At 39.9% G+C, this 14,649-nt stretch overlaps 1 protein-coding gene across 9 annotated transcripts in view; it reads left to right on the forward strand.

Annotated features, from left to right (window-relative positions):
- Positions 1–14,649, forward strand: part of TXNDC11 (thioredoxin domain containing 11) — a 67,866-nt gene that overhangs the window by 52,455 nt on the left and 762 nt on the right. For 8 of the 9 annotated variants that reach the window (XM_045571679.1, XM_036411097.2, XM_036411096.2 and 5 more), the window contains 4 exons: positions 2,097–2,886; positions 5,421–5,563; positions 6,274–6,383; positions 10,533–10,613. In XM_045571679.1, coding sequence (XP_045427635.1) covers positions 2,097–2,886; positions 5,421–5,563; positions 6,274–6,383; positions 10,533–10,613 — 1,124 coding nt within the window. Of the gene's footprint in view, positions 1–2,096; positions 2,887–5,420; positions 5,564–6,273; positions 6,384–10,532; positions 10,614–11,055; positions 14,643–14,649 lie in introns of those variants that run through there. The other variant, XM_036411098.2, reaches the window with a different exon arrangement.

Below are 14,649 nucleotides of genomic sequence, written 5' to 3' on the forward strand. Positions count from 1 at the left end.
GGTGGTTTGGGTAGAAGTAGTAATGTACTATTGTGTCTTTGAATATTAAGAAGTACTAAGATGAGGTCAGAGGGCAGCTGGGCTCTTTATGGATTATAGAGGCCTGACCTTACTAGTATAATATGCTGTCAGGGCCTTATCCAAAAAGGGCTGAAGGCTTATGTTGTTATGGGGAAGAAACAAAACACTGGTTATCATCTAAAATGATCTTTTTTGTGTGCCCAAGAACTATTCAAACTATTTTTCAGTACAAATGCATATGTCTTGGATTAATTCTCTCTATAAATATCATAAGTTACAAAATTTTGAGGTTTTTTGAAATTGGAAAGGCACTCATTAAATGGCCTTCACACACACGCACACGCACATGCACACGCGTACACATTTAATGAAAAATAATCCTGAGTGGCTTAACCTTTTAACTGACTTTGGCAAGATTTGATCCAAGTTAGCATATAATTCTATTTTAGAGAATAAATACAGTTTGGAATATGACTTGCTCATCTTTCTTTTGAAACTGAGGTACGTGGTGGGTGGTGAAAGTTATTCAGTTTGGAAATGGAAGAGTCTTGGAATGAAATGTAAATCTAAATGGCTAATACTGACCTGAGGGCAAATAGTTAATCTTACTAGGAAATGGGAGCATGCATGTGCCACTTGTTCACCATGTATTTATTGAGCATTTGTTTTGTGCCTGGCACTGTAATAGGCTCTGCAGATAGCAGGATAAATCAAATGTGATTTCTGCCCCTGAGGATTCGTAGCTTGGGAGGAGGGGCATCTCAGCAGATACTTATGAGATACTTTGGAAAAGACTCTGGAACCCTGAAGATGCAGAACCCAACTCTTCCTGGGATAGGGATGGGGATAGCTTTCCTGAAGCAGCCACCCTGGTGCTGGGTCTGAGGGGCAGTATTGAAGTTTGTCAGTTGGAGTAGGTCCCAACCAGGCCTTTAAAGATATGGCATTGTGAGTGGGCCTGGCATGGTCTAAAGAGGGTAGGGTGACACCGGAAAGGCATATTCAGGCCAGATTATGTTAGATTTTTTGCTACAGTTAATAAGGAGCCATTGAATGCCATTTACTAGAGGAGTCTCATGCTTAAGGCAGTATTTTTAAAACTAAGTGGTGCCCTAGTTTGGCTCAGTAGATAGAGCATCAGCCTGTGGACTAAAGGGTCCTAGGTTCAACTCTGGTCAAGGGCATGGGCATTGGTTGCAGGCGCCCTGGTCAGGGTGCTTGTAGGAGGCAACTAATTGATGTTTCTCTCTCTCTCTCTCTCTCTCTCTCTCTCTCTCTCTCTCTCTCTATCTCTATCTCTATCTCTCTATCTCTATCTCTATCTCTCCCTCCCTTCTACTCTCTCTCAAAATCAATGGAAAAAATTCTCAGGTGTGAGGACTAATAAAACAAAAAAAGTGTTCACAGTGTGGAAGCTCAGTTAAAGTAGAAGCCAGAAAATGGTGGTCTGTGACAGCTGAGGGCCTGAATTGAGGCAGCGGCTATGGGAATGCAATGAGGGACCTGCTTTCCCAAGCTGAAGTCAGAACTGGCTGGATTTGAGGCCTGCGATGAAGTAGAGGAGAGATAGTGAGGATTAATTGATTTTTCCAGTTTGATGATGCCCTTTCCCTGAAGAGGGTGGGTACAGGAGGAGAAAGAGATTATGGGGGAAGGTAAGATGAATGGGTATGTTTTGAGTTTAGATAAAGAAAGACATATGGAGGAGTTTTGTAGATGTAAAGGAAAATGCACTCAACTGGGAATTGACATTTAAATTCTTTTTCTGATTTTTCATCAACAACCTGTATGTATATTGTGGGGTGAGCCACTTTATCCCTCATGCTTAGTTCTTGTCAAATGATAAGCCAAAACATCTACCCTAAGATCCTTTTTGTCTCTAAACAGTTGGTTCACTATTGGTTAGTAGAATATGTTCCGAAAAATAATCCTTGCCTCCTTATTTATAGATTTTGATGTGACAGCTTTTGATTTGACACAGTGCTTCCAGCCAGGGTTCCTACTTGGGAATCAGATTAGGATGATTTCTAGGCCTCTGTCATTCCACGCCTCATGAGTCCCACCCTGTGTTGCAGATCACCGAGGTGGCCTTGGAGTACAACAACTGTCACGGGGACCAGGTGGTGGAGCGGCTCCTTCAGCACTTGCGGCGAGTGGATACCCCAGTGGTCAAGTCTCTGGCATCTGAGCCCCCAATTCAGCTGCTGGACCCACCGCTGATAACGGCGTCCCCCTGCTGCAACACTGTGGTGCTGCCCCAGTGGCACTCGATCTCCAGGACCCACAATGTCTGTGAACTATGTGTCAACCAGACGGCTGTAGGCATTAGGCTGAGCTCAGTTAGTGTGCCACAGTGCAGCTTTCTTGAGATGGCAGCAGCTCTGGATTCTTTCTACCTCAAGGAGCAGGCCTTTTATCATGTGTCGGACAGCATGGAGTGTAGCAATTTTCTGAGCTCCTACAGCCCTTTCAGCTACTATACTGCATGTTGCAGGACTATGAACAGGGGCATGGCAGGCTTCATTGATTCTGAACCAGATGTCTTCAAATCCCCAAGCATTGCATTTTCTTCACTCGAGAAGGAATGTGAGGTTGATATCCCAAGCTCTGTTCCTCACATTGAGGAGAACAGGCGTGTCTTTCCTGAAGTGGACATGAATAGCACAAACTTCACAGGCCTGAGCTGCAGGACCAATAAGACCCTGAATCTCTACCTGTTGGATTCAAATTTGTTTTGGTTATATGCAGAAAGGCTAGGTGCTCCTAGCACCTCTCAGGTGAAAGAATTTGCTGCAATTGTTGATGTGAAAGAAGAATCTCACTATATCCTGGATCCAAAACAAGCTCTTATGAAGTTCACCCTAGGTACTACAGACACTTTCCTTCTCCAAGCACAATTAAGTTTGCATAACTTGATATAGGTAACTTTTATCTGGGGATCTCATTACATTTGGTCATGGGGGTGATGTCAACTCTTTAGCTCATTTGAAATATTTAGGCTACACTTGGTCATAATTTATAAGAAGCTAAATTTGTCTATTAAATGGAACAGAAACTTACAAACTCAAAATTTTTGGTAAGTTTGTTATTTAGACCTTGGGGGTAAGAGTCCAACATTCCAGATTGGCAGTACCTATCACATTTCTAAGGTAGGGAGAGCTGCAGTGGTAGAAACCTGGCCACTGTGATGGCGAGCCCTTTTGGTGCAAATGTCCCATGGGTCTGATGAGTGTGAGTCCTAATAGCAGCTTCATTCTCAAGGAACTTAAACAGAAAGCAGTGAACAATAGAACCACCTGACCTCCGATTTGTCTCAAAGATTTAAGTGTATAAGTGTCAAGGCCTAGTTCTTTTATAAGGGTTGGAAAATGCTGCTGTGACCTTGGGTGCCTAGATTGTAATAACAAGTGTCAGGTTACAAACCACCTTTTGGGGGATATGATCTATTCATTATAGGAGAGGTTGCCCTTGAGACTACTAGGGGCTTGACAGTTGCAGTATCTAACCCACCCTGCCCTGTTCCCAGGACCATGCTGACATCCTTGGTATACACACAAGAAAGTGAGAATTCAAAAGCCATGTTAGTTCAGCCTCATTGGAAACACCAGGGAAAGTCAGTGTTTGCCAAATGGAGACAGGAGGAATTTGGTAGGGAAAGAAGCCTTTTGTTTTCAAGTTTTAGAGAGTATTAGAAAAATAAAGTTAGAGCCCTAAGTAACAGTCCTTTCAGCTGTCTTTTTAGAGTCCAGGTGAAGCTTGTTTCTTCCATTAGACACATTTGAAAAGGCTTATATCAATATGATTTTGTTCTATATCAAGTTATATGTTACTAGAGACCCAGTGCACAACATTTGTGCACTTAGGTAAGTGGGGAGTGTCCCTCAGCATGGCCTGCACTCTCTCGAAGTCTGGGACCTCCTCACTCTTTACCATCCGCCTGCAGGGGAGGTGGGAGAGACTCTCATCACCACTGCTGCACTCAGCCTGTGAGTCTGGCTTCTGGCTAATTGGTGCCCCCCTGGTGGGAGGGCATGATCACCAGGGGGCAGCTCCTGCATTTAGTGTCTGCCTCCTGGTGGTCAGTGCACATCATAGCGACTGGTTGTTCTGCTGCGTGGTCCATTTGCATATTAGGGTTTTATTATATAGGATAAACAGGAAAGCACCTGAGTGTTTAAAGGACCCTGTGACCTGTCACTTTGTGTATTCTTATTAATTTTTGAAATTGCTTCCAGTCATGTTTTTTTTAAGTTGCAATTTGGTGTACTGAGTTTTTATAAAATGAAATAAGCCTGTATTTTTTTTTTTTTTTTAAGAAAGTGTTTATTGAATTTTCTGAATTCTGTTCAGTTATACCCAAGTACTCAATGAGCTCATAATGTGGTCACTTTGAATTTAAGGGTAATCTGAAAGAAGCCTCCTTAAGATTGCTTTTCGTTTTCTGTATCTTTTCGGGAACATTGAGCTAAGTTGTTCTTTGTCCTGAAGTTGGTGACAAAAATAAGGGTTCTTGTAAAAACAAACCACATATACTGGGAGTCATGGTCAGGAGAGCTGACTCTTTAAGTCAGCTGTCTCTGGGGGCAATCTCAGAATTTAGGGTTCATATAGAATAGGAAATAATTCTTGGTTTTATGTTTCAAAACATACCCAAGTAAGTGTTATTCAGTGCTGATAATGAATTCTCTTTAGCAGTCACGTGACGTTCTTCACTTCCTCCACCTCTGCAGAATGTCACATTGTTCATTTAAGACCAAAATGGAGAGTGTTACTAGTAGATGAAAGAACAGGAAGTGAAACTCAGATTAGTGCTGTTTCAGATGATACAGTTGCCTTTTCGGGGAGGGTAAAACTTCGTTCAAGTTAGGTTTTTAGATTATTTATGTTTTTTTAATGTGCTTTTCTGCTAAGTATATTTGAGTTTATTTTTTTAACCTTCTAAGAAAGAAACTTGAAGAACTTCAATATAAGAAACAAAAACATCAGCTCCTTGTCCTCAAATTAATGAGTGTTAAACTAATACATTACAGTAGACTGGTGTAATTACTGCATGTATAGTTATACTTAAAAGTTTTAGTATTGTAGATTGAAATCTCTTAAAAGATGTGTCATGTTGATGATTTATGCAGTCTCAGTTGTCTTGTTAGGAAAAAAAAAAAGCCAGGATATTAGAATATCTAACATGCATGGTGTTTTGTTATCTAAATTACCGAGTTAATACCACCAAACTAAACCTGGTGCCACCCTGGGCAGCTTTGTTCAGGGTTTTGCATGTAGCTGAAGTGTTAAAAATGTGAGCCTGTGAAGTCATCCCAATTTTTAAAATGTAGAGTTTAAAGTAGGCCAGCAATCTCCTTGTACTTAGAGAAGAGTTGATCTCATTTTCTCTTTATTTTTAGAGTCTTTTATTCAAAACTTCAGTATTCTCTACAGTCCCTTGAAAAGACATCTTATTGGAAGTGACTCTGCCCAGTTCCCTTCTCAGCATTTAATCACTGAAGTGACAACTGATACCTTCTGGGAAATAGTCCTTCAAAAGCAGGTATGGGTCTGGTTAATGTGGCTCAGTGGTTGAGCAACAACCTATGAACCAGGAGGTCATGGTTCGATCCCCAGACAGGGCACATGCCCAGGTTGTGGGTTCGATCCCCAGTGGGAAACATACAGGAGGCAGCCTATCAATGATTGTTTCCTGTCATTGATGTTTCTATCTCCTCCCTTCTCTCTGAATTCAGTAAAAATATATTAAAAAAAAAAAAAAAAAAAAGCCAGCACAGAATCATGAGAAAGGCAGAAATCAAGCCATCTACCCTATTAAAATTATCTCTAGTCCTGGCTGGGTTAGTCAGTGGGTAGAGCATTGAACCAAGGGTTCTTGGGATCAATTCCTAATCAAGGGCATGTACCTTGGTTGCAGGTTCAATCTCCAGCCCTGTCAGGGTATGAATAGGAGCCAACCAATCGATGTGTCTTTCTCATGTCGGTTGTTTTTTCTTCCCTTCCTCCCTTCCCCCCAACTTCTACTGTCTCTAAAAGGTTGGTTTAGAAAATTAACCACCTGATAGTTTTATTACAGAACGGGTGTGTGAATTACGTGGGATTTTCTAATTGCAAAAGTCCTTAAGATAGTACATAATTGGAAACATCTGAATATTAATTTTTTTCACTGTAATATATACACAAGCAGCATTATTGAGTGCCTACAGAGTTCTAAGAATGAGCCCAGTCACAGCCATCTTCCCTTTCCCACAGGATGTTTTGCTGCTGTATTATGCACAGTGGTGTGGCTTCTGTTCTTCCCTCAATCATGTCTTCATCCAGCTAGCTCGCCTCCTGCCAACGGATACATTTACTGTTGCAAGGTAAGGAAGCCTGTTCTGCAGCACCTTTGGCTGTGTTCCTGTCTTCACTCTTCCTTATAGCTTAGCCATATGGTTTGCAAGGGTTTGCTCATTTTTCACTAATTTTGGGAAAGACTTGGTTGAATTTAATTATCAGCTTAAAGTCATGAGCAAAACCTCATTGAAACCAAAGATTTCCAGAAGAATTCTGAGTGTTTTTTTTCCATGTTGTTGAGTGTGTTTAGCCCTGATTGAATTCATAGGAGGGTGAGTGCAGTTCTGTGGGATCAGTGCTGACCTGGTTGTTAGGACAGCCCCCTGGAGAGGCCAGCTTCCTGGAATACCTCAGGAAGAGTGCCTTGGAGTTGCATAGCACAAGGGCCTTGGCCCACTGAAAGGAGGCCAGTCCCCGGTGTGCTGCCAGCCGGTCCTGGGATCTGGAGTAAATCTCTCCACCAGGCCTTGTTTTTCTCCTCATTTGTAAAATTGGAAGGAAAGATTGGTTGATATCCACATGTCCTATTTTGTGATTCCCGTGGAAACTGTATGTGATCGCTTCAGTAAACAAAAAATTTTAAATTGCGTTTTGTAAAAACAAGGCTCAAAGAGGTTTTAGATAAGGTAGAAAGCAGTTTTTGGAGAAAATTATTTAGATAATAAGGCATATCTTCTCTCCCTCTTCTCCAGATAGATTAGAATTAAATATTAAATATCAAATATCAAATCACAGAGAAAAAAAATAGAAGATAGACTATTGGATTGGCTAACTCCTTTGAGAGATGAAAACTTTCCAAAGTGAAGCAGTTTAAAAAAATAATGAAAGAAAATGAACAAATTCCACTAGAAAAAATGAGCAGTAAAAATAAATAAGGAAAACAGACGGAAAAAAAAGGATAATAGTTGTATTTTATGGCATATATATTTCACCTATTATATATTCTGTAAGTGTTGATGAGAGCCAAATTTGAGATGTTATATTGCTAATACACACACACACACACACACACACACACACACATATATATATATATATATATTATATATATACTTAATCTCAGAACATTCAGTGAAACAGACATGAGTATCACTCTCTTTTTACTGAGGAAGAAACTGAGGCACAGAAAGATTAGGTAACTTGCCCAGAGTCACATAACCCATGAGGGAACAAGATTCAGAATCAAGTGTTCATCCTCCAGACCCCGAAAAATTAAAATGGTTTAAGAAACTGCTAAGAGTACTGGTTCATACAATGGAGTACAGCCTTAAAATAGAAAGGAATTCTGACACACACTACAATATGAATGAACCTTGAAAACGTAATTTAGGTGAAATAAGACACAAAAGGACAAATACTGTATGGTTCTTGAAACACCAAGAGTAGTCTGACTCATAAAGACAGAAAGTAGGATAGTGGTTGTCAGGGTTTTCAGGGAGGGTAGAATGGAAAGTTGTTTAATGGGTACAGAGTTTTGTAAGATGATGGTTGCACAGCAGTATGGATGTATGGTACTTAATACTAACTGTACATTTAGAAATGGTTAAGATCGTAAGTTTTGTGTTACATATATTTTATCACAATAAAAAACAATGGTGAGGGGGTGTGGAGAAACAGCTAAGAAGGATTCCAGTATGAAGAAAGGACATGAGCCCTGGCTGATGTTACTCAGTGGTTAGAGCATCAGCCCATGCACCAAAGGGTCATGGGTTTAATTCCCAGTCAAGGGCATATACCTGGGTTACAGGTTCGATCCCTAGCCCCAGTCAAGGTGCATGCAGGAGGCAACTGAACAATATGTGTATATGTGTCTCTCTCTTCCCCTCCCTTCCTCCCTCCTACTCTCTCTAAAAATCAATGGAAAACATATCCTTGGGTGAGGATTAACAAAAAGATAAAAGAAAAGGCATAAACAGGTTTTCATGTAGGAGAAAAGAGTAAATAAACAATGGGAAAATTGCAGTAAGTTTCATTTATACTTAATAAATTAACATGCTTTTATTTATTATTTTTAAAAAATATATTTTATTGATTTTTTTTTTTTTACAGAGAGGAATAGAAAGGGATAGAGAGTTAGAAACATCGATGAGAGAGAAACATCTGTCAGCTGCCTCTTGCACACCCCCTCCTGGGGATGTGCCCGCAACCAAGATACATGCCCTTGACCACAATTGAACCTGGAACCTTTCAGTCCATAGGCTGACGCTCTATCCATTGAGCCAACTGGTTTTGGCTAAATTAACATGCTTTTATTTATTTATTTTTTTAGTTTTTTGCTTTTTAAAAAAATATATTTTATTGATTTTGTATAGAGAGGAAGGAAGAGAGAGAGAGAGAGTTAGAAACATCGATGAGAGAGAGTCATCGATCAGCTGCCTCTTGCACACCCCCTACTGGGGATATGCCTGCAACCAAGGTACATGCCCTTGACCGGAATCGAACCCGGGACCTTTCAGTCCCCAAGCTGACGCTCTATCCATTGAGCCAAACGGGTTTTGGCTAAATTAACATGCTTTTAAATTACAGAATCTTGCTTTTATAAAATAAAGTGAAGTTAGCATAGTTAGATATAGCTAACAGAATAAATAAAATTGGCATAACTTTTTTGAAAGCATTTTAGCAACAGTGTATGAAATAAAAAAAATAGTTGCACATTTTTTACCTAGTTAATTTCACTTTGGGGAAATAAGGAAACAGAACTTCCATAGATGCATGAGGTAGGCATGGTAACATTATTTATACAGCAGTAGATTAATGGTTAAGTACATTATGGTTGGGCATTTGGTGGAATTTTGAGCCACTTATTAGAACAATGCTTTGCATACAATTAATGGAAAAGAATAGAGGATAAAATATATGATTACTGCTCTTAACAATATGTAGGCATGTATATCAAGCCAAAATGAGAGACCCAGAAAGAAGGTCCTGATTAATCCAATGGAATTCTGAGTGGATGTTTACAAATGATTTTCTTTTAATTTTACAGTTTGGTCTTCTTTTGAAGCCAAAGTCAGGAGGGAAAAAGCATTGTAGAATAAAGAATTCATCACCATTTGTTTAAAAAATGGAACTCAAATGTTTTAAGTAGGCAGGAATGCTGTTTTATTAGTAAAGCTGTTTAAAACCATTATAATTTGGTTATGTCATTTTTTTAAAAAGTGAATTTTATCCTTTTGGACAAATGGCACTAATCCCACCAGTACTTTTTGAAAATTTCTGTCAAGTTAATGAGTCAAAACATTTCCATCTTTTGTGTGCACTATTTGTAAGAATAGGGTTGAGGGGCCAGTTCCCTCTAGAATATTCTTTTTATGCAATCTTAGCCCCAATATGTCCCACTTATAGCTAGCTGCAGGAGGGGCCGCCACCTAGTTCAATAGTAATTAAACACAGGTAGGTTGGGTAATTTAGCACAGATGTCATTTTCTGTATTAAAAAAATTAATTTCAAATCTGCTAAGAAAATACACCTTTTTGGGCCTCTGTCCAGATTTACAAAATATAAAATATAGCATTTCTTTTCCAATTTCTTTTTTTTTTTTTTTTTTTGGTGCCCTCTCTGTAGCTTTTTTCCAATTTCCTTGCATCTTCAGAGAGGTTTGATGTATTTTGCATAATGATTTCCTTTGTTTTTTTCAGAGCTAATTTAGGAATTAAAGTATTTGGCTCAGTGGATAGAGCGTTGGTCTGTGGACTGAAAGGTCCCAGGTTCGATTCCGGTCAAAGGCATGTACATTGGTTGCAGGCACATCCCCAGTAAGGGGTGTGCAAGAGGCAGCTGGTCGATGTTTCTCTCTCATCGATGTTTCTAGCTCTCTGTTCCTCTCCCCTCTTCTCTGTAAAATAAATGAATAAAATATATTTAAAAAAAAAAGTATTTGCCTAGATCCTGTCAGGTAGGTGGGACTACTCCAAAGTTGTCAGTGAGGCATTTTTTGGGAAGTTCATTTTTACTTTCATAACTTTACATTTCTACTCAGTTAAGTGAAGTGGGAAGATTCATGTCATGGAAGTATTAGTGCATCTGGCATGAACTGTGTCCAATTTAAACCTAATGGTGCACTCACCGAGAAGGGGCTGGTCGAAGAAAATGCTATAGGATCTTCAGTTATTTGACAAGGTTCTTTCAGGTCAGAGTTTTTTCACAGATCTTTTTCTTTTCTTTCCCTTTTCTAGGATTGATGTATCTCAGAATGATCTTCCTTGGGAATTTATGGTTGACCGACTTCCTACTGTCTTATTTTTTCCTTGTAACAGGTAATGCAGAATTTTTTTCAATATTTGGACAGATGGGATTCTTTTACTGAAAATGAAGTGGATTTAAGATACTTAATGGAAGTGAAATGTGAATCATTAGTTATTACTAAATTACTTTGAATAAAATGTATTGTGCAAAAACTGTGCTATTAGGAATGAAAGGTAAAACAGCTTTAGTGTCACATTATGGTGCTGGTGGTGTGTTTTTTTTTTTTTTTTTTAAAGAAGCTTGCCCCTCCCTGAGCATGTGTTTTACACCAGCAAAGATGTCGTCATTAAAACTCATTTACTTTCTTGGCCTTATGAGCATATAATGGATGCCAAGATTGACAGCAGGGAGCTCAACATTCCTCTGGGGCAAAACAACAGGCACCTATTGAGCCTTACAAAGTGTGTTGGTCCCACCTGTCCAAAATTTCATGTGTATAATTTCTTCTCATTGAGTCCTGGCCATGACTACCTTGTTTCTCCAATGCAAAGAGGAAATAGGGGTCAAGGAGCCTTCTCCCAAGTGTGCAGACTTCTGTGAACATCTACTACAGGGCTGTCACCTGGATCTCCTCATATTTGTCAGGGTGCTACTCCAAGTTCATTGATTACTGCTACTATTCTGAAAGCCCAGAAAGTAGGGTGAACATTTATCAAAAGGAATATGAATTGGCATTTAGCATATGTGGATGTGGATGTTTTGGTAGAAAGGGAAATTAACTCTTGGCCTTTCAAAGCCAATAAACCAGATGTTCTCTCCCTTTTTACAGATTTCCCTTTTGTTATTAAAAGGATGGGTCCTTGGGGACCCAGTCACATGGCTTTACTGGGAAAAAGCATTTGCTGGGTTATTTCAGTGAGGTCCCTAACTCATATATGACATTTACTGTTTTAATTTCCTGCACTCTTGCCATTTATTGTAGCCACTACCTTGCTTTTTGTGTTTTGCCAGGAGAGTGCTTCCTTCATACATACTGAATCATTTCCTTGTTTTTTCCTCTTTATCTCAAAGATTTTTTTCTGGAATACTTCCTGTGGTAGTAGAGTCTTGTCAAATCGCACACTAAAAGCAGAGCATGACTCACCCTATTGTACTACTGGTTGTGTCTTGAGGACCCTTTTCTTTCTAAGGAGCTTTAAAGAGTCACACAGTCACGGGATCATGGACAATAACACCAGCAATTCCATCTGGATGGGTCAGAGGTTGGGCATGAAATTTAATGAAACATAATTTTAGAATTCCAAACACAGTTTAGAAAAGTATTAAAGCCATAACATCCAGCTCTGGCCTTTGCATAAAGAAGTTCTCAGCAACTAGAATCCATGAATATATATTAGGAGACAGGGAAAGACATCCAGAGACTTGGTGGTAGGGAGTTGTGTGTTTGGAGGCCTGAGTCTGGTTTGAGTAGCTTTCATTCTAAAGTTGTCTGATGTAGTCAGCATGGAGGTGAGATTGTTTTCCACACCCACATTGGGGTCACTGCAGCCCCTTGGTATATTCCCTGAATTGAAAAATCAAGAAGGTAAATATTGAACATGAAAAGACTGTCCAGTTCTATTTTAATGGAAAGAGCTTACTTGATCAACTAAAACATAACTGCTTTGGGATGGAATTGTACTTATTTCCTCAAAATAAATTATAATCAGAAGTGCCTCATTACCTCGTCCGAAGTGAGTCTTCAGTTTACTCAGGAAGTAAATGGGCAAAGGATATGAGCTGACAGCTCGAAAAAGAGGAAATAAAAAAGACTGATTGGTAACATGTAACAAGACCTTTTTCACAGTTCTTTTTAGTGAAAAGAATATAAAATGTGTTTTGATAAAATACAAATTTGCACTGGTTAAAATGTGTACATAAGGGAAGAAAAGATGTCAAGATGTTGACAATGATTGAGGATTACAAGTGATCTGATGGTACCTCTTGTGTGCTTTTTGCATCCTTTGCAAATTGTCTAGAGTGAGCACATCTTATTTTATAATCATTAAAGGAAACCATATGAAAGAGCTTGTCCTCTGACCCAGTATGCAATCCAGCCCCTCCTGCTCCTGGCTGGGCCAGCCTTCCTGTTCAGGGGCATCTTAGAACTACCTTCCTTCCACCACTATGTGTGATAGTTCAAAATATAGGTGCTGTGGCCCCGCTCTGGGCTAGGATATCAGAAGTGTGGAAGGGTTCATTCTAATGTATCCCCTGAGGAAGGACCTTACTTCTTCAGAGAAGCAGGCCCATTCTCCCTCAGTATGAGAGCCCCTTCTTTGGAGTAGAGCCTTAGACCCCATTTGTCATTTTTAAAATCTGGCCTTTTACATGCCAGAGGTGCATAAACATGCTCCTAGTGAATTTAGAGGAGAGTCAGGTAAATAGTGAGACCTCTACCACCACACTTTCAAAGTGATTATTTTTTTTGGAAGCAGTTTGTTGACACTCTTTCCTTGCTACTTATAAAAAGGTTGGAAGCATTTCAACATACTCATCAGGTAGATTTATGGAGATTGCTCCAGAAACTCTAAAATGGCATTCTTAGAATGTTTTCTGCCTGTAACTATCTCCAGATACATACACTGGTCTCTCAGCAGCTCTTTCCCTGGGCAGTGATTCACATTTACTCTGCCCGGTTTGTGCTGCAGATCAGCCTCTGCTTGTTGTTCCTCACCTGCAGAGGCCAGCTGAGAATGGCTGGGAGGCCCCACTTACGACAGCTTGCATGTTAGGAAGATTATGCTTTAAAGAGGGCGTGGTTATATACTTATCCCCAGAATGTTTGAAATTAATCCATTTACCTAAAAATGTCCATTAACATTGTATAAAAATGGGGCACATCTGATTTTAATTTCCCTGTGATTTTTATTTCCTAGGGAAAGTAATAGAACACCTATCTTTTCTTAGCTATTTGGCCACTGGCTCTGTGTATGAAGAGGGTGTACAAGCTTTTAATGAATGGTTTCTGGTTTTTCTAAGGAACAGGGTTTTTTTAAGCTGACATTCATTGAGCATTTGGGTAACTTGTGTAGTCCTGTGAGGGAGATGGTGCTCTTGTTAACCTTTTATAGATGAGGCAGTGGAGGGACATGGAGAAGCCCCTTTTCTGGGACCTCCTGACAGTGAGCAGTGGCACTGTGAGTTGGCTCCAGACAGGCAGCTTCCAGAGGTGCTGCTCTTAAACTCCATTTCTTTAATACTAAAAGTGACAATAAACATTATTTGTCCAATTCATACATAAAACTAGTGATTTTGATGTATTGCAGCCAGGGTGTGTACCAGTATATTCAGGAAAATATATCTGTGGTAGAAATTTGCTCATCAGACAATTAAATGACAAGTTCTAAAAAAGAATTTTCTACAAATGGACTTGCAGTGAAGCTTTGGGCAAACCCCCTTCTCATGTCACCCTCCCTCCTTATCATGTGTTCTCAGGACCAGGTAGCTTCAATTCCTCTGTTTGTCAAGGGTCAGGGCTCCAGTAACAACTTCTCCATCATGGCTATCAAAATGTCTCCAGGTGTTGTCAAATGTCCTTTGGGGGCGGGGAAAGATACAGTCACCCCCAGTTAAGAATTCCTGCCTTGTATAATATGGAATACATGCTAGCCGAAGAAACTGAGCTGTGTTTCAGGTTTTTCCCATTTTACCAAGCATTGTTGATGGCCACAGGAGTGATGGGGGACAGCCCTGTGCCAGGACATCCTTCCTGACATGCCCTGGGCCTCTAAGAGTGTATAGGCCATTCTGCCCCTGCATCACTGGCTTTAGGCTTAGGCCTGGGAGCTCTTGTCTTTCTTGGAAGGTTGTGAATAGAAACAGCTCTTTGTCCTTAGCAACAGGCCTGTTTGAGATAAGCCACCTTAATTACAGAATGAGCATGTGGCATATCCTCAGCTTTGTAGAAAAATTTTTGCCCTAAAAGCATTTTCCTTGCTGATTTCAGTTAAGTCCAATCCTCAGAATATCTTTTGTAGGAAATAAACGGCCTGACCTTCAGTAGCAGTCTGGTTTTGGACTAAACATCTTGGTGTGACTCTCATCTTTGACTCTTCCCTTTCTCTT

This window comes from Pipistrellus kuhlii, unplaced genomic scaffold (genome assembly GCF_014108245.1).
Source record: "Pipistrellus kuhlii isolate mPipKuh1 unplaced genomic scaffold, mPipKuh1.p scaffold_m20_p_4, whole genome shotgun sequence".
Classification (NCBI taxonomy): Eukaryota; Metazoa; Chordata; class Mammalia; order Chiroptera; family Vespertilionidae; genus Pipistrellus; species Pipistrellus kuhlii.